Here is a 23,388-nt window from a genome sequence, read left to right as displayed (position 1 = left end):
CTGTGGAGAAGAGGTGACCTTTTCAAAGCCCACACATGTTTTCTTCACAGGAGAGATATTTGAACTTCGAAAATTAGGAGGAAATTGCCGTTTTAATGGCTGACTTCTCATTCTGCACGCTTCATACCCTGAGGCCCTTAAAAGGGTAATTTTCTACCCACTGTTTCTATTGGCCTCAATTGTGCTTCATTTTTGTGCCCCCTCATGTGGATCTGAGTGACTACCTTCCTTGCAACCCTGCTATACAACCAAGCCGGTTCCTCAACCTAAACACTTCTGTCCTGAAGATATAGGCAGCGTGTACCTCTGAAATGTCAGTATTAGCCTACAGAATTACATAGTGTCACAGTTTAGAAGGCCACATTCTGAACATTCATCAGTGAAAACCTTGAAACTTAAACTGTTAACGTATTTGATATATTTTGAGATACCCAGTTAAGATATTTCTGTAATATGTTACCTTCAGTTTGTGGTGAACATATTCAGTTGTCATATTGTCCTTCCTGGTTTGTGCCAGTCAGATGAAATGAAATTATCCATTTCTGAAGTGGAAGCATTTATGAGGCAAAGTCTGCTACTCCCAAAGATAGGATGGTAGCTATCACAGGGCACTTACAGATTAGCATGGACTGCAGACTGGAGACAGACTGTTATTATCCATATCTCTGAAGTCTGACAATGGTGAAGGCTTTGACAAACACACAGAGATCTGAACCAAGGATCAAATATTTTTATGTGGGATGTTGATACTTATAGGTATAAAATCTTCCTGGGCCCAGTGTGCTTTGTCACTTCTGTTGAATCAAGATCTGGGTTGGTCAATGTGGCTTCAGGGCTTCTCCCTCTCACTGTGGCTACGTCTGGAGCATGGAGGCAGTAACACAGCTCCTGGCCTAGCCCGAGGAGCTTCATTTTCTACTGTCTCAGACAGTAGTTCGGTTTCAGAATGGGGTATCACTTCTGATGCTTGGACTACCAAAGAACAAGGTAAGTATGAGAAATATGTCAATGTGGGAATGCCTAATTATAATCTATGGAAGAGTAACAACTGAGCGACTACTACTTGTCAGCGAAGTTAGTGCAAACTTTAGCTGATAGAGGGTGTTGCGTGGTCAGCGGAACAGATCCCAATGGCCATTAATTTCGGTTTTCTAGACTGGAGCCACTATTTCCTTGAAATGGCTCCTCAATTATCCTCACAAGGCTGAGTGGACCCCATTCCAGACCCACCACTTCTCAGAAAATCTGGTAGCACCAGGAATTGAACCCAAACCTCTGGATCTGTAGCAGGGAACTCTGACCATTAGACCACAGAGGCGATTGATACTGTACTCATGCTACAGTAATATGTATTTACTGTGTCCATTACAAGGGACATGTTGCAGTGAGGTCTTTCAAGCAGTTCAAGGGTAGGAACCAAATTTTGTGGATACACAGTGGATTGGTTTTATATAGAGTCCCTTGCTGTAATGGATCATATTATGTGCTTTGTCTAAACATCTTTGAGGTTATGTCATATATTGAGTAGGCAACCTTACACAAGAAAAGTTCTGTCTTAAAAAATATTTCCAATATAGAGATTTTGGTTAGCATCATATGTTGAAAATAGAATCTGGTAAATTCTAATGATGGCCTAACAATCTCCAGCTCTTTGTAAAGATGATACACAGGCCATGCCATAGCTCAAGCGGTTAGTTGATGGCTTCCCACCGTGGCAGCCCAGGTTTGATCCTGGGTCTGGTCAAGTGGGATTTTTGGTGGACACAGTGGCCCTGGGGTGGGTTTTCTCCAAGTACTTCGGTTTCCCCTGCCAATCTTCATTCCACCAAATTCTCCATCATCATAATCACCTGGGGCAGGCTACGGTTGGCCAATTATTGGCCGCCGTGCAGAGTGGGCCCAGTTGGACTCCACCCCCCCCCAGTAAGCGAATTAAAAAAAAAAAGATGATACACTCTCAAAGAATAGTATAGTAATAGAACGGTATGAGTAGAGTAACTGTGTGTTACTATTATTGCATATATTTTATACATCTTTTTGTGAGTAGTGTTATATTCTTAAATAACACAGAGCTGTAGTTTGAAACTGATATTGGAGCTAAAGAATATACTTTTATACATCATCTGAATGTTGTATTTTAGTGGTGAATTCACGCACGTTGTGTAACGATAATACAGTGGCATGACTTCTGATGCAAAATCTTTGAAGTTACTAGGCCATAGTAGGGGATTAGAAGAGTGTTGTGTTCTGGGATGTGATGCCATATTGTTCGCTAGAAGTTCTCCATCATGTCAAAGGAATATACTGCCACCATCTTCAGAATCAAAGAGTAAGTCTGGCAAACAGCCAGAATAAAGATAGCAGCAAGCAGAGGAAGCCATAAATGGAAAACTTGGTTTTCATTTAGGCCTTCTTTGCTGGTTGATTGTGCCGGTTACTCGTCAACTCTGAAGATGGAGGCAGTCCAAAATGTTGGTTCAGCTTGTACTGAACTACATTGCATTGCATCCAAGAAGAGGGTCTTTGCTGTAAGGATGTCAGGTCCGTACAGTAGGTAAAATGTTAAGAGGTTGAAGTTATTTGTTACCTTCCTGTATTTATTTTATTCAGTTAATATTATTTACTTATCTTTGAATAATAATGATAAAAATTTTTAAAACTTACAAAAGGCCAGCAACATGTTTCATTCATCCTGGCCCAAAATTATCATCTACAGGTCTTGGGAATTTTTGGCAGTGAGCGTATTAGATATTTTACACAAGAATCTTTGTTGAAGAGTTCTGCCTTCTGAGATACTGATTTTTTGGAGGAATGTGCCACCTCCTTCAAGGTCAAAGAATAAGTTTGTGAGAGCTCTGCTTGCTACCTCTTTCATGCTGGAAGGTAGTCGTAAATTNTTATTATTATTATTATTATTATTATTATTATTATTATTATTCTTGCTTGGCTTACTCTTTGACCCTGAAGATGGATGCAACTTGTTCCTTCAAAACATTGGTTGGCTTTCAGAGGGCTACACAGCATGATATCCCAGAAGATAAAACTCTTTATAACCACGCTGCGAAAACGTGAAATCCTATAAATCTTTTGGGGTTTTTAATGAAGTAGTTCTTCTTTTGTAGTCCAATGGTATTGCCTAGTTTGACTTGCCACATCTACTCCTTTTCACTTTTGAACCACTACTGTAGCACTGAAAGAAACTGGTTAGGCGGGTGCCTGAATTCTGTAACATATCATACAATAACATTAAAAACTTGCATGAAGTCCTTCTCACTGGAGTGAAGGGAAGTATGTCATGACATAACTGTCTGTTTCAGTTTACCATGGAGGAGCTGGTGCTTCTGCAGCCGGAGTGAAACCAGTCACTAATGAATTATCACTTCATCTCTTTTCTCTTGGTTATGAGAGTCTTGTTTTGGAATCCTGGGTGGATACTAGTGTCGGTATGTGAGTGAACTGTCACAAAGCTTTTGCTTGTAAGGTCCAGGTTTGTTGAATAAGTTTAACATGACATATTCCACACCCTACAGTCATTTTGACTAACTTTGGATCTATGGAATGCAATGCAATGTAATGTAATGTTATGAAGATTACTGTCTTTTGTGATATGACACAAATAGACTGGTAGATTACCATGAATTTGGAGGCAGCACTTTTCTCTAAAGGTAACGATCTATCAGACTAGATCTGTTGCATCCCAGATAACAGTACTTCATAGTCACTGGAAACAAATACAGGAGAAGGAATGGGAAGTTAATAATATGAAAACTTGTGTGACAAATGATGAGAATTCCATTTGATTTCTCGATGGATGTTACACTAGTTTGCTTAAAGAATATTTGTGACCTGTTGAGTAGTTTTTCCAGAATAGGATAAACATACTTAATACAATCCTACTCAGACTGTTTTTTTTTCAGTATGTGTATGGTAATTTGGATTTTCAGAGGACAGTATTGTTGTGTTTCCCTCTAGAAATCCCTGTACAGTTTATATAGATTAAGGTTAGGAAAATATACTATTTATAATTTCTGCATTTTGTCAGTTGTTAATGTATGCATGTGGAAAACTGACAGTCCTATGATACAGCACTGAAAATTAGAAAAGTTGTGTTTTAAAATGCATTTTAGAGTAAAGAATGATAACTGTTTGAAACATGCTGTAAATTGAAAGGAATGGTCGAGATTTTATAACCGCTTCTGGTCAGCAGGAAACTACAAGTGTGTAAGTTTTTGCTTCAATATATCCTCATCCTTTTTAATTTAAATCTGAATTGTATTTATTATGTCAACATGTTTTTTCCAAACATACTGCTATGCTTTTGGTTGAGAGAAGATGAAACTACAAAATTAAGAATTACTGAGTTTTTATACGTTTTCCATCATCCTGAAATCTAGGTAATAGAAGACACGACGTTTCAGAAAATGTATCTGTTTCCGTCTTCAGGTGAGAAAGGAAGACACCTACTCAACCCAGTGATTGAGATTAGCTCTCTCTAGGGGGCCCAACTGAGTAGGTGCCTTCCTTTCTCACCTGAAGACGGAAACAGATCCAGTTTCTGAAACGTCATGTCCTCTGTTACCTAGATTTCTGGACGATGGAAAATGTCCAAAAACCCAGTAATTCTGTATGTCACCACCATCATCAGAACCCTTTAGAATCTACTTACAAAATTAAGTTTTGCATAAATTTATAAACCAATTAATTTAAGACTGATTTTCAGGTACAGTAACATTGAGACTCACCAGATCAGATGCTCGAGCATATGAGATTTTATCTGAAGCAGCAGTTGAGGGACTCCTGGGCATAGGACAATGGCACCACTTATCTGCCAATGTTCGTGACTACGTTCATAATAGAAAGACTGTAATTGAGGTTAGATTTCTTTATTTTATTTTATTACATTCTAGATGTTGCATACTTCTAAATATTTCTTGCACTGTTGATCCAATTTATGATTCTGTAACCTCAAGAATCTCCATTTAAACATGGAGACCTCAAGGATCTCAGAAATGCTGGCAGAATAGTGAACTTAGAGTACTGCCACCAAAAATTGGATGAATGTTAACAGTGAACTGCCATGAAAGTCTGAAATTATCTATTTCTTTTCGTGTAACAAGACTAAATGATCTGTAGTTAAGTTCATAAATATAATTATAAAATAATCCATCTGATCCCCAATATATTTGGAAAGTACATGTTACTTAATGTCAGTACAACTTTAAGAAACTCCTGTCAAGTTGCACATCTTATAAGACATGGACACAGCACGGACAAACACCGCTTTCCTTACTGTTGCATAACCTCGTTCCATATCCCGTTGCCCAGCAATAGTTTAACATGTCACAATATTTTATTGAGCTTATTTAACTAGATACTTAAAAGTCTTATGCTAATCACAATAAATGCCATGAGGATGTCATTTGCAGTTCCTTCTGCCAAACATGTCTGTCTTAAGTGTTCATTGTACACTTCTTCAGTGTTTTTGGTGCTATAGGTTACCCTGCTTGTGGACGGTTGGCACGAAGCAAAAGTGCTGCTTCCGTTCACTGGCCTGTTGGTGCGGAAAACTCGAGCCACGTACCTGCTGCTGGGTCATTCCATAAGTGCTGTGGATACAGAATGTTCTTCCGGTGCCTGGTATCTGGGTAGTGTTATGGTGTTCAGGAGCCCAGTATTTACCAAGGAACGGGCTGTATACCTCGTGGGGCTGGGCCCCAACTACACTAACTTGACTGATTGCGCTGATATAGATAAGCTTAGCCCCAACTTCACCTCTGTGTTTGGGCCTAAGACGCTGTTCCGTGGCATTGACTGGGATGCCGTTCTTGATGGGAAGAAGGGAAATCTGAAAGAGCTGCAGGTATACTCTTGAACATGGAAGACTTCCACTAATTTGCATTTCGTTATTTCCATATTTAAATAAACTTAATGAATTTCAGAGAACATGTTTAGTAATTCTGTTTGCTACGCTATAGAGCACATCTGTTCTAATTTTATTGTAATTCTTGACCTCTCTATTAACTTTATACTAAATGCTATTTGAACTTCTATACATAAGTTCATTTGTCTCTTTCAGTCTGTTTGCTTTACATCTTGTAATCATTCCATAGACATTTTTGTATTAACATTTTTCTGTGTATCTTATCCTGTTAACATTTGTTTTAATTTGTTATTCCTGATTGCATGTATGGTTCAGATTTTCAGAAATAATCCCTTTCTTATACATGTAATGGATGAATAGATATGTGGGCAAAAACCAATGTGAATAATTGCTAGGATTTTCCTGTCCTTTACATTTTTATGAAATCTAAACACAACACGGTCAACTTCATATATTACATGTTAATAAACAACTTTCCTGTTTGTGATACATACAGTTTTCATGTTTCAGGATAATTTGCTCCTGATATACTGTGCCCAAAATCCTAATTCAGTCAGTGTCTATCCACTAGTGGTATCTAATCCTGGAGGTGAGTTTGTATATGCCAACAGCTAGAATCTGTTACAGATATTCTTGTATAAGTGTATAAACAATTCTTTGTTATTTATATAGAGCAGAACAATGGATACTGCAATAAGGAAGTAAGAACTACAAAAGATAATTTATTTTGAAGTTATGTTCTCTTTGCTAAAACAGACCTAAATTAATGATGTGAGATTTGAGGTGCCCATAGGATGACTGTAAAAACTACTGTCTCCTGCCTCCATCTTCTACCCTGAAGAAGGAGGGACCAGGTTCCTCCAAAACACTGATAATCATCTACTGGAATACATGGCTTCACATCCCAGGAGACAGTAGTTTTAAAGTTTACACTGATATTTGCTTTCATCTTCCTTGTATTTGTAATATAAAAAGAAAAATGAATGCCAATGGTTCACTAAGCTCATGTCAAGGCTTTCAGCCACATAAAAAGCTTCTTTTGGCACTGTACATGTTATGTATGTAATATATGATAAGCTGTTATTTTAATGTCTTATACATATTAAAATTCTTCCCAGGGCTTTTTTAGGTTATTGGTAATATAATTTTTTTAATCGGTTATTTAATGATGGTGTCAGTATCAAGACAATGTAATGTTGATGGCAGGGCGAGTAATGAATGTTTAGCAGTTGGTCAGTTGAGAACTGGTGAGGGAAACCAAAGCACTTGGAAAGAAAATTTCCAGAGTGCCACTTTTTACACCCCATGACCTGACCTGGGATTGAACCTGGGCTACCAAGGTGAGAAGCTAGTGACATACCACCTGAGCTGTGCCATGACCATGGTAATATAAAAATTGAACATTCATAAAAGAATTTATCTCATACTTACTCCTCATAAGCAGTTCTCCCAATATTTTTTTAATTGTACTTGTTCATAAACAGTAAAATAATAAGGTTAAAAGCAGAGATTGTATTTCTTAAATATTTGTGTGGCTCTAGGGTCAACTTAGCCTCTAACAGAAATGAGTACCAGGAATCTTCCTGGTGGTAAAGTGCAGCCGGAGCGTAAGGCTGACAACTTCACCGTCATCTGTGAGCCAGTTGTTTAGAAAATGTTTGAGCCTTGATGTCTCTCAGCCATATGGTCCTCCACAGCCTGTTACAGGGATAGCTTTACCTTTATTTGTATTACCTTTACAATTTTTAAAATAATGTATGTAATCATACTACATGAATTTGGTATGTGTGGAACAGACAGTAAATGAATATACAATTTGGATAAAAATGTCATGAGAAGGAACCAGTTGATATATAGAGTACACACTGGCTGATAAAATTAAAATTTGTCCTTAGGAAACAGGTTATAGGAATGGGAACTGGTTTGTATTGGTCCAGAGAATTCTGTTTGTGATACTGATTCACTAAGAACAAAAGGTTTCTCAAGTGACAGAATAACTATCATCTTCTGAAGGAAGGATCTATGTGATGGAGTTATCTGTTTCTGTATGTATAGAAATTCAAGTGCTCATCATTTTCTAGGAGTGATTGGTTCTCTTTTCCCTGGACAACCAGGATTCCGTGTGGTGACATTAGATCAGCGAGCCAGTCAGCAGTTGCCACTGTCTTTAAGTCCTACGTTGTTGGCACCACTCAATTCTCGCCGCTACAAAGGCCTAGTTGCTGCTGCATCCATCTTGGGTGGCACCACTGTGTTCCTTTTTCTTTTTGCTAGGGTGAGCATACACATTGATCTGTTTTGTTTTGCTTTTATGAAATAGTATCATTTGAAAGCAAGGAACTGCTTTGTAGACTGACTAACCGGCCAGGTCCATGGAGATGAGCCCTTCTTGAGAAGCTGCCAGATGTGCAGTTAGTAAAGAATTGCCCAACATTTTATGGAACTCGAAGGTTCTTTAACATGTTCACAAGAGCCCTTCACTGGTCTCTATCTTTAGCCAGATAAATGCAGTGCATACCACCCCATCCTATCTCTCCAAGATCAATTTTAATATTATCCACCCACCCACATCTTCCTAGTGTTCTCTTTCTTTCTAGCTTTCTCACCAAAATCCTATATGCATTCCTCTTTTCCCCCATTTATTATGCAATAAGCAGTTGCATACAGCCGATAAGGGGTGGTCCTTGAGCTTGGGTGGTTTGGTGTGGGGCTAACAATTTTATGCTGTAAAAAGTATGCTTATTATGAAATGGCGCAAAGGGTTGCTTTGTAGACTGTGTGTATTTATTTATTTATGTGTTACATAATGTTCCTGTCAGTAGGTCAGACAATATTGTGTTGAATAGTAGGATGATTAAAAAAAGTAAATTGAGACTATTGTTCCTAATGTGGCCAGTAAAGGAACATTCTTTCTAATCACTTCTCAATGTTCTGTGGTTGCAAAAACATACTTCATCATTTTTTTTCTCATTACTGAGTCATCACAAAAGTATTTTTCATCACTTTCTCATTACCATGGAGCCTCAGAAACATTTTGTCACTTGTCCTCAAGACAACCTGGTCTCAAAAGATCCTTCAGTCACCTGCTTTCCTCAACCATGTGTTCGCCCCCTGTTGCATTGCACCCGACTCCTTGGTTTCACCCATTCATGGCTTCACCTCCTATTCACTTCCATCTGACACATCTATATATGAATGCCCAAAGACATTGACCCTGAAGATGGTAGCTGAACTATTTGCTGAAACACTGGGAAACTTCAAGAATTTATGCAGCTCATTCCCAAAAAGATAAAATCGTACGTCATACTCCAGCTGCAGAAATATAAGGACAAGAATAACTGTATTAAGTTTACAATATATTATTTAGTTTGATATCAAATTAATGAAATCCCTACATGAGTGTACTCTTGAATGATGAATATCAATAAAATCAGTCCAGCTGTTCAGTATAGTAAAGTTACAATGAATGCTCACTGCAGTAAGAGTGCAGACATTATGATGATAGAAGATATATCAGAAATATTGCCAAAACAATGAAGTCTGTTGTGTACTGGGTATAACTCCTTCCTTCCTATACTGAACAATTGGCATACTTTTATTATACAGGGTTATTTCAAGTGCAGTGAATAAGAATTGGAAGTGGAGAGCATTAAAGGCCAAAGACATTGTCACTGCTTTATTTGTTTACATCAGACGTATTGTTTAAAGGTGGTAGAGCTGAAGGCTTCCCAGGAGCAACAGGCTAACACATTGTACCTTCTGCTGAAGCTTGTTCAGAGTGACAGTGAGTTGTTCTCGCAGTTTGTGAGCCAGGACTGCCACAGATTGCTGCTCAAGGTCCTGCAGTCACCAAGATGTATTGCTGGACATCACATGCTCAAGGTAGGAATGTCATTTCAGTCTCTCTATCCCTTCAAGCAAGTACTGGAATAATGTCATTAAAATGCTGGTCATGAAAATCTTCGTACCACATTCTTTCTTCCTCCGTTGTCCACGTCACCACCTGACATCACCATCATTTCACAAATTGGCACCGAACGTCACTGGCAGACCTACTTCAGAGACTGGCTACCCTGACTGAAGATTTCGTGCCTTTCCTCAGTCTCTCCAGGCAGATGCCAGGATGGTACCTTGAGTTAGGCCACAGGCACTTCCTTCCACATTTTTTTCAGGTCATTACTCATGAATCATTCTGTCATTCATTGTTGTGAAACATCATGAGCTGTGTACGATCAACATGATAGGAGATGAAGACACTGTGGAATGCTGATGCTGTGTGAGGATATAAATTCCTGCATGGAAGCTTAATTACTTTCAGAGGTACCTACATAAAGTCATGCTCATTTAGGAGGAAAATCTTTACCAGCTTGTTCCACTAAACAGTGAAATTAACAGTGAGATCCTGCTACCAGCGCTATCTTTGACAAATCTCTGTGTCTTCTCATCATCTGTGAGGTTCCAAGAGAGAGAGTTTGTAATCTCTGTATACGATTATTAATGGATTTTGTGTCATATTTTTTATATTTGGTTCTTCTCAGAGGCAGAATAATATCATGTTTGTTTGCAGGCTGTACTGGATACTTGCTGTGACAAGCCTGTTCTCCAATACCAGCCAGGACCTCGTCGGTTCCACGTCATAGCTCGTTCTGATGCAGTTATTGTCAATTCATTCCTGCTGACAACTATAGTTGGTTCATGGCGTGATTGGGAACGTGGTGTCATTAAAGAGAAAGATTGCGCTTTTGATGAGGAAGGTGGAGGTGTTCTGGGCACGCTGTTCCGCACGCTGCACGTTCTGTTACGGGATGATCATCCATATCGTGAATTCAATGCCACACAGCTGAATCGTGTACGGATGGTGGAAGCTCTTCTTCTTTTCTGCAAGGTTAGGTCATTGTATCATGAAACATTTTATACTGTATGAAATTCGTGTTGGGGTGAAGTTTAGTGCAGTAGTTTGAAATTAGCTGGTTGTGTGTCATTCATGGGAAATCAAGAAATATATTTCTCAATCAGTGGTACTCTAGGTGAATGGGTTGTTATTAGCATTTTTATTATTGATTGTTATGCTAAGTAAAAGAACCAACTTTCATGCTGTGTAACCAACCAAGTGCTATTTTAGAAATAAACCCTAAACATAAAGACTAAAGATATGATAATGTGCTTCTTGGTCAGGGCTATCACATATTTTGGAGTGGTGGTAGATGAGATTGGAGCAATGGTGGAATTGTGATTAGTAGGGAAAAACTGCAGAAACTTGGTGAAAATTTTGTTCCAGTGTTATTCATCTGTGATGAATCTGTGTTCAATTCACCTGGGATTGAGCCCAGGGCGCTGAGGTAGGAATCCAGCACCCAACTACCTGAGCTAGGACACAGCACTTCTGTTAAACTAACAATTTGTGGGGGTAGTTTTAGAACACTTTGGCTGATCAAGGCTGCCACCTTGCATGAAAGTCTAAATAACACTTTCTGTTTAAATAAAAAAGAAATGTTGAACAAAAGCTGTAGAATTTAATAAAGTTTATATTTTTATGTGGGGACATACTGTAGTTCAGGTAGATACTGGCTTCTTGCTGTGGAGCCTTGGGTTCCATCCTTGGTTACTGCATGTGAATTTGTGGTGGTCAGAGTGGAACTGGAACTCATTTCTTTCACAGTTTCATCAGTTTTCCTCTATTAGTTATCATTTCACCATTGCTGCATACTCTTCTATCAGCCTCTCCTGATATGTTTGGCATCTTTGGCCAGTCTGCACATTGTCACATCCTTTATCTTTTAAGTTTGGGACTTCATCTCTGATCGGCACTTGGCTGGTCACAGGGCAGGGAAGTTAAATATATACCTGCGTTTTCTTTATTCCGTCAGGAACGATTCCTGTATGAAGAGACAATGCAGCTTCCTATGTCAGTCTGCTGTTCATTGGTGGAACTAATCCGTTCGTTAATGGGTGCACCACCTGAGTTCTCCCACATCGTAGCAGTTACGGACTTCCTTGTCCTGTTGCACCGGGCAAGTGCCACTTACATTACACATTTGCGGTCCAGTTTCTACTTTATTCTGTCTCCAACACCTCCAAACAACCCTTTAAATCTCAGTGGAAATACCAGTACACCTAATACAAAGCCTGGACCATCACCAAGATCTGTCTCTAGAGGGAAGCCAGGTAATGTTCCTCTCATACACATCCCTAGTGCTTGGATTTTTTTTTACTGTAAAAACTAAGTTTTCTAATCATGACTGAATTCATGTCTGTAATGTGTATTACAAGGTTACTTCTTGTAACTTACAATTGACACTTACAGGAATGAATTCTTTTAACTTACTGGCAGCTAAAATGTGTTTGACTAATGAAGTTCAAAGAGTTTGTTGGGATGCTTGTAAGTGAATAATGGTCAATTACAAGATCTAACTTTTATAAGTTATACATTGTCAGTGAATTTTATTATTTATTTTATTTATTTATTTATTTACAAAGTACATGATGATGGTCCTTGCATCCTAAACATGGAGTGGAAGAATGAGACAGTAAAATGGTTTTCATCATTGGCATTTTTATTGATTTTGATAAATTTTATTAAAATGTAATTTACTCTGTTTTTGTTTTTACATCCCCAGTAGTTTTCAAATTTATTTAACACAACAGGATGCAAGAAATAACTAAAAAGTGTGTATTATTTTTTTGTAAGGTGGTGATCTTGATGCTAAATCTAAATCTTCAAAGAAGTGTTCAAAAGAGATCAGAGAAATCGACTTCGCTCAACCTGTAGATCCGCAGAAATTGAATAAGGCTTTAACAAATTTGCAGGTACGTTTTGAGTGTAACTTTAATTGCCAGACAGTTTGCACTGCAAGTACTGGATCCACACAAGTTCTGGTATGAAATGTAATACTAGAATGTTGTGAAAGAAATGCCATTGAATTGCACTACACACTTGAGAGTCTGAATGGTGATAAATATAAATTTTGTACACTTGTTACATTTCATCGGTATATATGCAGTAAGTTGGGACTGAAAATCACAGATATTTATCCACACTATGAATGCCTTCAGTGATGAGTTAATAGAGACAGGAGGAAGACAAAAGGCAGTAAACAGCTTATTGATTATAGGCTTTAAAACTGGACATTAATTTGAAAAAAGTTGGGAGATAATATGTACAATTTGAGGTTCTCACAGCGGTGGTTATGAGGAGTTCTGTCTTCTGAGATGTGATGCTGTGTAGTCCACTGAAAGTCAGCCAAAGTTTTGGAGAACTGTGTCACTTCCAGCTTCAGACTCAAAGAATAAGCTAAGCAGAAAACCAGTATGAAGCTCTTCTGAAATGTTGCTTGACTTTCAGCAGACTACACGGCATCATATCCCAGAAGATGGAACTTTTTGGTGGAAAATATTCCAAAGAAACAGCGTGGCTGGCAATACAGAGCTAGTGGATATTTATGATAAGTTTAGTTGGTAGTGGTGTATCGTGCTTGTGCCTTCTATAGGATATATGTTATACCAACTGTCTCACGAGCATGTAATACAAACTTATAGTTATTTATTTATTTATTTTCACTATATGTTGAGTCTGTGTTAGAGTCCGAGGTCGCATCATAGCTTAAGCAGTTAGTCGCTGACTTCCCACCGTGGTGGCCCTGGTTCGATCCCCGGTCTGGTCAAGTGGGATTTGTGGTGGACAAAGTGGCACCGGGGAAGGTTTTCTCCAAGTACTTCGGTTTCCCCTGCCAATCTTCATTCCACCAATTGCTCCACAGTCACCCTCACCTATCATCTGGGGCTGGTAAAATAGGCCATAAGTGGCTGCAGTACAAGGGACTTAGTCCCACCCCACTAGCAATAAAAAAAAAATGTCCACTTGTAGTTCATCTGCCAGTTTTGAAGGTTACAGCCTGGAGGAAGGGTTTGGATTATTTGTACACATCAGCAGACATTGATGAATAGTTGGTGGAAATGAATACAGATAGAAAGAGATTGTTCAGAATTGATGGAGGGTCATTCGCCTATTATTTGGGCTGAATGAATTTATTATCTTCCCCAGTGTAACAGACATTACAGTGGATACAAAAAAAGAAGCAGACCATTATGATTACAGACTACTGTGATGTGATGCCATCTACTTCAGTAAATATGTACCATAGTTTTGGAGGGACCTGCTGATTACATCTCCTGGGAAGATGAGTAAGTTGAGGGTGGTAAAATTTGTGTGGATACAGGAAGAAATTGAGCCAGCAGTCTTCTCCACGCCATAATACAGTGTATTCTTATTGTAAGAAATTTAGTACTTGTACTTGAGAATGAGAATTTTGATTACTTATTAATGAGATTTTCTTCCTGCTTGAATTTCAGATTAAACAAAACTCTCTGGATGGTGGCAATGTGGAGCCTCATTTGACAGAAGAGAACTTACAGAATATAGTTGATAAGACATCAGTACAGCCTATTGACAGTAACCGTACGAAAGACAGTGAGTTAGGTGGGCTTGATTCTGGAATTGCGGGCAGCTATCGGGAAACCAGTAGCGACATGGCAGTCAGTTTGGAGGGCCACAGGAAGGCGGTCAGCTACACAGATACTGCCGACAAGTTGATAGCATGTGCAGAGCAAGCAAATTTCTTTTCAAGCAGTATGGACAGAGAAAAGGAAGGAAGACTGATGACCAAGGACACGGGAGGGTCAGAGGAGGAGAAGGAAAAGTTTACCACTGAAACAGGGATGGTAAGTTCTGCCAGCCATGTGATCACTACAGTAGAGCGGAATTTCCTACAGTGATAGCTGTGGCCCCCCAGAGGGCTGCGAAGCTTTCTTATGGGAGCCTCCAAAAATGTTAATGTTCTAATTATCATACACAGAAATCGATAAGAAGGAATTTGGGTAGCTCAGTCAGTATAGTGACAAGCTACATGCTAGATGACTGGGGTTCAATTCCCAACAAGGGCAAGAATTTTCTTTTCTCAGCAGCATCGAGACCAACTCTGGGGTCCACCCAGCCTCATGTGCAGTGGGTACTGGGGGCTTTTTCCTTAGGGGTAAATTGGCTGGGGTGTGAGGTTGACCGCTCACCTCTGTCTAGCGCTGAGGTTAAGAATGTTGGATCTCTACCTCCATTCCCCATACATCTTCATGGTGTAGTGCTTAATTAAGCACAGGGACAACTTTACCTTTATAAACTGATAAGAAAAGGCCACAGAGAATTACAAACATGCAGTGTAATAGCAAAAGTGCTTCATAGATATAATTACAATTCATAGGTAAATATGTTTTTTAAATTTAAGTCACTTTTTATAGGTGGTAAGACCTCAAACATTTTTATTCACATTAAGGGGGCACGCGGTAGCGTAGTGGTTGAAGGGCTATGGTACAAGCTGGAAGGTTGCGGGTTCGAGTCCCGATGAGGTCATTGTTGACCTAATCCTTCCAGCCGCACTAGGCCCTGGGGTTTACTCAGCCTCTAACAGAAATGAGTACCGGGAATTAATTAAATAATTTTCCTGGGGAGTAAAGCGCGGCTGGCGCTTAAGGCTGACAACCTTGCCGCCATCTTTGAGCTGCTTGTCTGGACGATTTGGGACCCTCAGCATCTCGCAACCCTATGGGCCTTCACGGCCTGTTACAGGGATAGTTTTACTTTTTTTTAAGGGAGTATCACATTAAGAGTTCAGGTGCCGCTGCAGTGGAGAGTCCACACCAGTTTCTTTACTAGAAAAGATTGAGCAGGGTATGATTATGTCCGACTTATATTTAGTAGATTTCTATGTGAATGAAGGTATTATATCTCAAATTCTCTCAGAATTCCTCATTTTCTCAGAGATATTATAGGAAAAATATTTTAACCATATTTGCTCTCTTGTCTAACTTGTCTCACAAGCTAAAATTACAGTTTTGGTCCAGCATTAAACCATGTATGACATTAATTTCTCAACAGTTATGATCATGGTAGGACCAAGAAACTAACAGTACAGTTTCAGGAGAAATATGTATTTAAATTTGAATGGAATCCTTGACATTTTTGATCACTATATAGCCTTGAAACTGACATCGTTAAATAATAAACTTAAAAACTACCTTTTGAGTGTGACAAATAATCCTCTCAGTGAAGTTTTAGGATGCTAGCACATATGCTGCTAAATAAATAAATAAAAAATAATTCGACAGAACTATTGCACAGGTATTCTGTTTTGTATGTCAAACATTTTTCCGTCACTCTCCACACAATGCAAAATGGTGACACTGTTGTCAGTTGTTATAATGTTTCAGCGCAGTTGTATTTTGTCAGTATCAGTGATTTCTGTGTTAGGGAAGAACATGTTCTGCATGTTACATTTTTTAATAACATAAGTTGGTACACTTTAGATTTTTGCAATTGTCATAATTGATGGAAAAGTTCTGATAAAACTGTTTTCATGAAATTCCTAATCAGTTTAATGTTCAATTTTTAATTTAAAAGTAAAGGTAAAGCTATCCCTGTATCAGGCCATGAAGTCCCATAGGGTTGTGAGACTTGAGGCTCCCACATTTTCTAGACAGTTGGCTCACAGATGGTGGTGAGGTTGTCATTCTTACACACTGGCCACCTTTTACCCCCAGGAAGATTCCTGGTACTCAGTTCTGTTCGACCACAGGGCCGTAGTGTGGCTGGAAGGATTAGGTCAATTGAAAAATATAATGACCTCATCGGGACTCGAACCCATGACCTTCCGGCTTGTAGCACAGTGCCTCAACCAACCATGTATCCCAATTTTGGTGTACTTTTATTAATTTAAGATGTTTAAATGTTTGACTGCATGTTATAAGAGTTAATACTTACTATTCATGAAAGGTAAAGCAAATCATTTTTCCCTTAAGTGTACTTTATAATCCGTGGCTTATTGTAGGATTACATGCCATCCTTAATGTTGAACGTAAGTGATCTTCCTCACAGAAAGAACCTGCAGTGAGCCCGTGGTGTGATGCTGAGCTTACTGATGACCCAGAAGAAATGATGAAGGGTTCGGAACCACACTTTGCTGTGGGTGAAGGGGAGAAAGGTCTTGTGGTGGAAGGACTGTTATTGTTACTCCGTGATACGCTTCTTATTTTGCCGGACAACATGGCCCATCAGGTGCTGAATCATGTTGTGAAAGCAGAATATCTCCTGGTCATGGCAAACCATTCAGATTCCCGCGTTCGGCTGGCCATCGTTAAGGTGAGCTATTTTGAGTCTAGGAAACAGAAAATATCAAAGTTTAGAACTCAGATTCATGATTGGGTGCTAGAAGCTTGTTCCAGTGTGCCAGAAGTTTAAAACTTGTCTCTGTTTCTACTTCTTGCTACACCCGTCTCTCCATTCTTTGAAATTATGGAAAACTATTCATTTTGATAGTTTTCTGTCCTGCAGTTTATTTTAACGGTGATTCACATTAATCTTAAAGTTTAGATTTGTACTACTGCATTTCAAATCCCGAATTATATTTAAAGGTAGAGTCAATTGACCTAATCCTTCCAGCCGCACTATGGCCCTGAGGTTCACTCAGCCTCTAACAGAAATGAGTACCAGGAATTAAATAAATAATTTTCCTGGGGAGTGAAGCGTGGCCGGTGCGTAAGACTGACAACCTTACCACCATCTTTGAGCCGATTGTCTAGATAATGTGGGACCCTCAACATCTCACAACCCTATGGTCCTTCACGGTCTGTTACAGGGATAGCTTTACTTGCACTATTTTTACTTTATTTAAAGGTAGAGTTGGCCCCATGCTTAATATTCTATATTCCCGTATTCAGTAGTGTTAAGGTAGGAAAAATATGACACCCCTGAAGATGGCTTAATGAACCCAATTTTCTAATAATATGAAATGTCAGTCTGTATTGTTTAGTATGTGTGTCCTATTAGACAATCTAAATATGGTTTCCAGTTTACGTTAATTGTAGTTTTCCTTCTTAAATTCTTCAGCCTATGTGTTATATTTCACAATTCAAATTTGAGAATATCCAGTATCTTACTGTCAGAAAACTCTTACTTTCACAACAGAATTATAAAATGAAAGCAAGACAGCCTTTGTGTGTGTAGTGTTCACAGTTATTATTCTTAGTGGGGTGAGACTGAGTCCACTTGGCACTGTGGCTGCTACTATAATATTCAAAATAGTAAATCATTAAATATTCAGTTACAGCTCTCTTTCTATTCCTGGAACTGCTGTAGGAAAAATTATTTCAGAGGGATAATTTCTTTAGACTCTTATAGTGGTTAATACTCTGTTCTAACATATGTAAATTTATGTAAGATTTGAGGTTTTCACGGTGGTGACTATGAAGAAAGCCATCTTCTGGGATGTGGTGCCATGTAGAAATTGTGTTCACCGACATTTCGGAGGAACATATCGCCTCCATCTTCAGGGTAGAAGACAAGAAGAAATCCGCGATCGAACCAGCAGAACAGGTGCAACAGACTCCTCCGAAATGTTGGTTAACACAATTTCTACATGGCTCCACATCCCAGAAGATGGCTTTCTTCATATGTAATATTGTTCATCCAAAATAATTGTTTTTCTGTGATATATTCTTTTCTTCCTTAGTTTATTTATTTAAAGTATGATGGGGCCCATTACCACTTTGCTAATTCGTGTTAAAACTGTACAGACTTTGACCTTATGAAAATCATGGCCTGGGATGTGACACTGTAATGTGGTCGATAGGTACCTTGGTTTCGCGTGGTACCTATATACCAAATTGTACGGAGCATTACAAGTTTCTACCTACCATACTTCACAGTTTCACTTCCCAGATAACCATAATCATCATATTCATTACCTCAGGAATTCCAAATCTGAAATCAATATGATGTTCTGTTTTGTGTTCTATAATAACAGGTGTTGTCTGCATACTTGCACCGTTCGACTGATGAGGAAATAAACAAATTCCTTAAACTGAAGGGTTTCCATCAGCTGGCAAATCAACTGAGCTTATTTCCTGCATGTCTGGAGCTGGTTGAAGCATGTGTATCACTTGTGACACGCTGCACTGTAGCCCTTGAGGAGCAGATAGAGGTGACGTCACTGTCCGAGCTCTCGTTCCTGCAACTCAGCAGTTTTCCTCCATTGTTGGCTCTGCTTCCCAGAGCTGTCCATGATGTTGTTCTTGCTCATAACATGATTCTCTTCTTGCGCGATATGTTCGCTAAGGTGAGGAAATGCAAGTGTCTATTGCATGACATCAGAAGTAGAAGACACAGCATATGATACTAGTAAGGTTGAAACTACTGAAACCAGATGATGGACAAAGTCCAGAAACCCTGTAATTTCCCCCCCACCCTGGCACTACAGCCCCAGTGGTCCTAGAACTACCTCCATGAACTTCTCTGTTCACTTCTGTTTTTTTGATCTTACACATTCGGTAGGACTCCTTGGGCGGGTGATCAGCTTGTCGCAAGGTCTCTACCTGTACACAAACAGAAAAACGCACACACACAAACTAAACATCCATGTCCTGAGTGGGATTTGAACCCACGATCCCTGTTTCCAAGCGAGCGAAGACAGTACATGCCTTAGACCACTCGGCTACCCTGACCGGCCCTGTAATTCTTAGCATTCCTAAATTATGTGTATCTGAAGTTCCTTTGTGTAATGTTGTATGTTATCATGGTAAGTAATGTAAAGTTGTCCCTGTGCGTAACTAATTAAACACCACACCATGAAGATGTATGGGGGGAGTGGAAGTACAGATCCGTGTTTTCTTGATCTCAGCACTATTTGGAGGTGAGTGGTCAGCTTCACACCCTGGCCTTTTTACTCCTGGGGAATGAGGCCCCAGTACCCATGGGACAGGAAGCTGGGTGGGCCTCACAGCTGGTCTAGCACTGTGGAGAAGAGAAAATTCTTGACCTTACTGGGACTTGAACTCTGACCTCTTAGTCTTCCAGCCCATAGCCAGTTGCTGTGCCGACTGAGCTATCCTAGCTTAATATTTCTTCATGTAGTTCTGTAGGTGGTCACAAAAATTTAAAAAAATATATATATTTTTTCCCCATCTCTGCCCTGACGGTGAAGAAAGTTTGTGCAAAATGTCGGTACCCACCTACCAGAATACATGTTTTTATAAGAGCAGAATACAAGACTGTGCTATTATGAAACCCTCAAATCTTACACTAGTTTTACTTAATCATGATGTAACATGCAGTCCAGTTGCAATCTAAAGATTTCTGACCCCGTGTAGGATTTGAGATTCTCATAGTGGTAATTATGAAGAGTTCTGTCCTCTGGGATATAATGCCATGTAGCCTATTGGAAGTCAACAGACAATGCAGCATTTTATCCCAGAAGACGGAACTCATCATCCTTGTTCGTGCCTGTACGTGATGTAGCAAACAGCAACATGGCTGGAAAAATGTAGCACTGTTGTCACATCTTTATTTTATCTCTAAATATCAATGCATACAATTGTAAGCTTCCAGCAGTTATAATATGTACTAGTAGATTTGGTGGCTGTAAGAATTGTAAGGTCATTCTCTCACAAAACATAAAACAACTGGCAAAGTGTCTAGCAATTATGTGACTGTTGGCCAATGCTGAACGCAAATGCAGGAGACTGTAAGATCTGAATAGCTTTCTGCTTTTCTGTGTAAGAGAATTAAGTCCTAGCATAAGTAAGCACTGACTCAGTTGGGTCCATTAGAGGGAGCTTATTTCAATTACTGAAACTTGGGTTAATGTCCTGAGATTTATGTGTCACGAGGAAAATCATATGGTTCAGACACTTAGCTAACTGAATGTTCACGCATTGGAGTTTCCTAAAGGAGGGGTTATACCAGGCCCATACCAGCGGTGCATATCAGTTCTGGAGGGTTCCAGTGATGATGTATTGCTTTAATTGCTTATATTACGACCATCGACATGACAAGTAATATGGGAATATCTTCAGTAAAGGCAATAGGTGTTGGTATATGTCCTATGTGTTTAATATAATTAAATATTATATACACAACAGGATGCAGTCTATAAAGTTTACGAAGTATTGCATTTGGTATTACTAGGCTTATGAACTTCATCCTGTATCCAATATTCTAAAAGAACACAAAGTTCCACAAACTGGATCTTTTTTCCATCCTCAGGTTAATGGACTGGGGAGACACCCACTCACTTGGGTCCATTAGATACAATTAATCTTAGTCACAGGACCTGTGAGAGTACACCATCATCAGAACCCTGGGGTTTTGCTGTGCTATTGAAATGTCACTGTGTCTCAGGTGCCAGAGTCATTCCGCCCCATGTTGGACTGTGGCCTTCTGGAAGTTTTGTGTCGCACGTTGGTCGCAGTGGCACACCAAGCTCCGCAGCCCACAGATGTGTATGGCATGTCAGAATATGACATTCTGTTTGGTGGCATACACGTGCTCCTTGTGTCACTTTCGGCTCACATTTTGCATTCTCCTGGAGCTCACCACATGCAGGTCTCTCTACAGTTGTTATGAATGGGTATAGAACAATTTAATTTAACTTTTTTTGGAGCTTAACGTGAAAAATCAAGTCCAAAAATAAGAATAAATATGTATATTGACCATTAAATACAGTATTTACTGTACTGTGCACAGAGAAAACTCATTAAGTCATGTAATAGTATAAAGGGTAGCATCGTTTTTTCTCTTAAAATCTATATTTTTATATGAAGTTGAACTTCCAATTCTATTTATCTTAGAAACGAGATTTCTGGATTTAATAAACCAACTTTTAGCCCTTTTAAAGTGAACATATGCTGCATTCATTTTCTTGACTGCAATTTATGAAACTATTATTCTGTGAATCCAGATAAATTAGGATCTGCTGCAGCACACAGTAAATCAATCATTCATGGGTCATATTATGATCATTTTTGTTGCCATTGTATCACCAGAAGTAGCAAAAATCCACCTTATATCTATTCCAAATTTTTAAATGGATTTTTGACCTTAGGTAGGTGGCCAGAGACCTGAAAATTCCAGGAAATCTGCCATATAATGGAAATTATTTTTACTGTTTTTGGATGGATGTTTTCCAATTTTTATGTGAGATTTGAGGTTCTCGTGGCACTGAATATTCTGGGATGTGATGTAATGTAGTTTGTAGACAGTTGCTAACATTGCAGAGGAAAATGGAGATAGCAGATTCTCTGATGCATTGGTATCTATCTACCAGACTACACAGTGTCACATCCCAGATGACCGTAAACTTATTTTCCTCCATTGATTTTTAAGTTTCTAATGTGCCAGCCATTTATAGGACTGTTATGCTAATTGATCTGCTGACAAACTAATTAAATAATTACATGCAGTAGTTGTTTACAGAACAGTTCAGTATATGTAGAGTCAGAATGAAGGAACTAGCCCCAAGCAACCAGCACTGTCCTGTAGAGAGCAGGCAGTATTCCAGCCTCTTCTTTCTCTTTAATGGACAAAACGTTTCCTGCCATAATTGTTGCATTTTAAATTTTATGCCCACACTTTCCCCTTTCTTGATGTGTTACATTACCTGACTGAAACATCTTGTTCTGGGTCATTCCATAGAGCTCTTTCCTTTAAATGTTAATTTTAATTTTCCACTTAATATCCTTGTCATGTTTTGTTTTGTTATGTTTTGTCCATTCTTTTTATGTGGCCAAACCATTATGATGCTCACTCTTGTAACTCTATTGAAAAGTTTTAAATTCCAACTTCTTCCCTTAGAATTTTATTTCTAATTCTATTCTTTTTTCTTTTTGCCTCAGTGTTTATCAGAAATTTCATATCCATTTCTCAGATTTTGTTTTTGTTATTCCTTTTTGAGGGGCCATATTTCAGTGGTGTTCAGAAGCATGACCTGTTCGTGGTTCTTTTTCAAACCCATCTTCAAGACCAGTTACTCTGGCATCTACTGTGGTACATTTTCAGTCACAGTGTTTTTATGTACATTTCTGTTGTTACCAGTTTTTTGTCTTGGCAGGTGCTTAATGATGTTCAGCTGCAGCTCAGTTATATGGAGAAGGTTGAGCGAAGCACGTGCGGTGCACAGGCTCATTGTGTGAGCGCACTCAGAGAGGCTCAGTGTGTTCTGTTGGAAGGAGAACTTGATGTTATTCAAGATATGATATCAGCGTTACAGCAGCCGACTGGCACGAAGCTCATAAACACATCTTCCTTCCTCACAGCAGGTAAGGTCTGCGGTGAGGTTCTGTCAGCACTTTATAACTCATGGAGTCGTTAATCTCATTAATGTAAACATCTGAGGTCAAAATTTTATGAAGGGAAATACAGGCCCCCACAGTGCATAGTCAACATCAAGCCATGGTTCCCTTCTGCCAGTTGTCATCAATCAGGAACTTGGACCATAGGGCTCTGAATGAATAGAGGTTGGTGAATAGTGAATTGGGAAGGATGTAGAAGGATGAGTCATGACCAGAATACAAGTGCTGTTATGTCATTTTGATGGAGGCACAGAGGAAAAGCATGAAAAACTTCATTCAGGACAGTCTGTGTGCCACCCAACATTCAAACTTGGCATTCACTTCCTAAATAAAAGTCA

General features: G+C 39.1%; 1 protein-coding gene across 4 annotated transcripts in view; it reads left to right on the top strand.

Annotated features, from left to right (window-relative positions):
• LOC111872162 (lysosomal-trafficking regulator) overlaps window positions 1-23,388 on the top strand; it is an 87,212-nt gene that overhangs the window by 31,910 nt on the left and 31,914 nt on the right. For all 4 annotated transcript variants that reach the window (XM_023865754.2, XM_033754554.1, XM_033754556.1 and 1 more), the window contains 15 exons: window positions 757-987; window positions 3,318-3,443; window positions 4,721-4,872; window positions 5,495-5,860; window positions 6,392-6,470; window positions 7,963-8,156; window positions 9,590-9,763; window positions 10,449-10,766; window positions 11,749-12,046; window positions 12,570-12,688; window positions 14,231-14,599; window positions 16,803-17,066; window positions 18,730-19,041; window positions 21,102-21,305; window positions 22,810-23,017. In XM_023865754.2, the coding sequence (XP_023721522.1) occupies window positions 757-987; window positions 3,318-3,443; window positions 4,721-4,872; window positions 5,495-5,860; window positions 6,392-6,470; window positions 7,963-8,156; window positions 9,590-9,763; window positions 10,449-10,766; window positions 11,749-12,046; window positions 12,570-12,688; window positions 14,231-14,599; window positions 16,803-17,066; window positions 18,730-19,041; window positions 21,102-21,305; window positions 22,810-23,017 (3,414 nt within the window). The remainder of the gene's footprint in view (window positions 1-756; window positions 988-3,317; window positions 3,444-4,720; window positions 4,873-5,494; window positions 5,861-6,391; window positions 6,471-7,962; window positions 8,157-9,589; window positions 9,764-10,448; window positions 10,767-11,748; window positions 12,047-12,569; window positions 12,689-14,230; window positions 14,600-16,802; window positions 17,067-18,729; window positions 19,042-21,101; window positions 21,306-22,809; window positions 23,018-23,388) is intronic.

This window comes from Cryptotermes secundus, unplaced genomic scaffold, assembly GCF_002891405.2.
Source record: "Cryptotermes secundus unplaced genomic scaffold, Csec_1.0 scaffold581, whole genome shotgun sequence".
In the NCBI taxonomy this organism is placed as follows: Eukaryota; Metazoa; Arthropoda; class Insecta; order Blattodea; family Kalotermitidae; genus Cryptotermes; species Cryptotermes secundus.
Note: the sequence above shows the minus strand (reverse complement) of the source record. Positions and strands in the feature narration are given on the sequence as shown.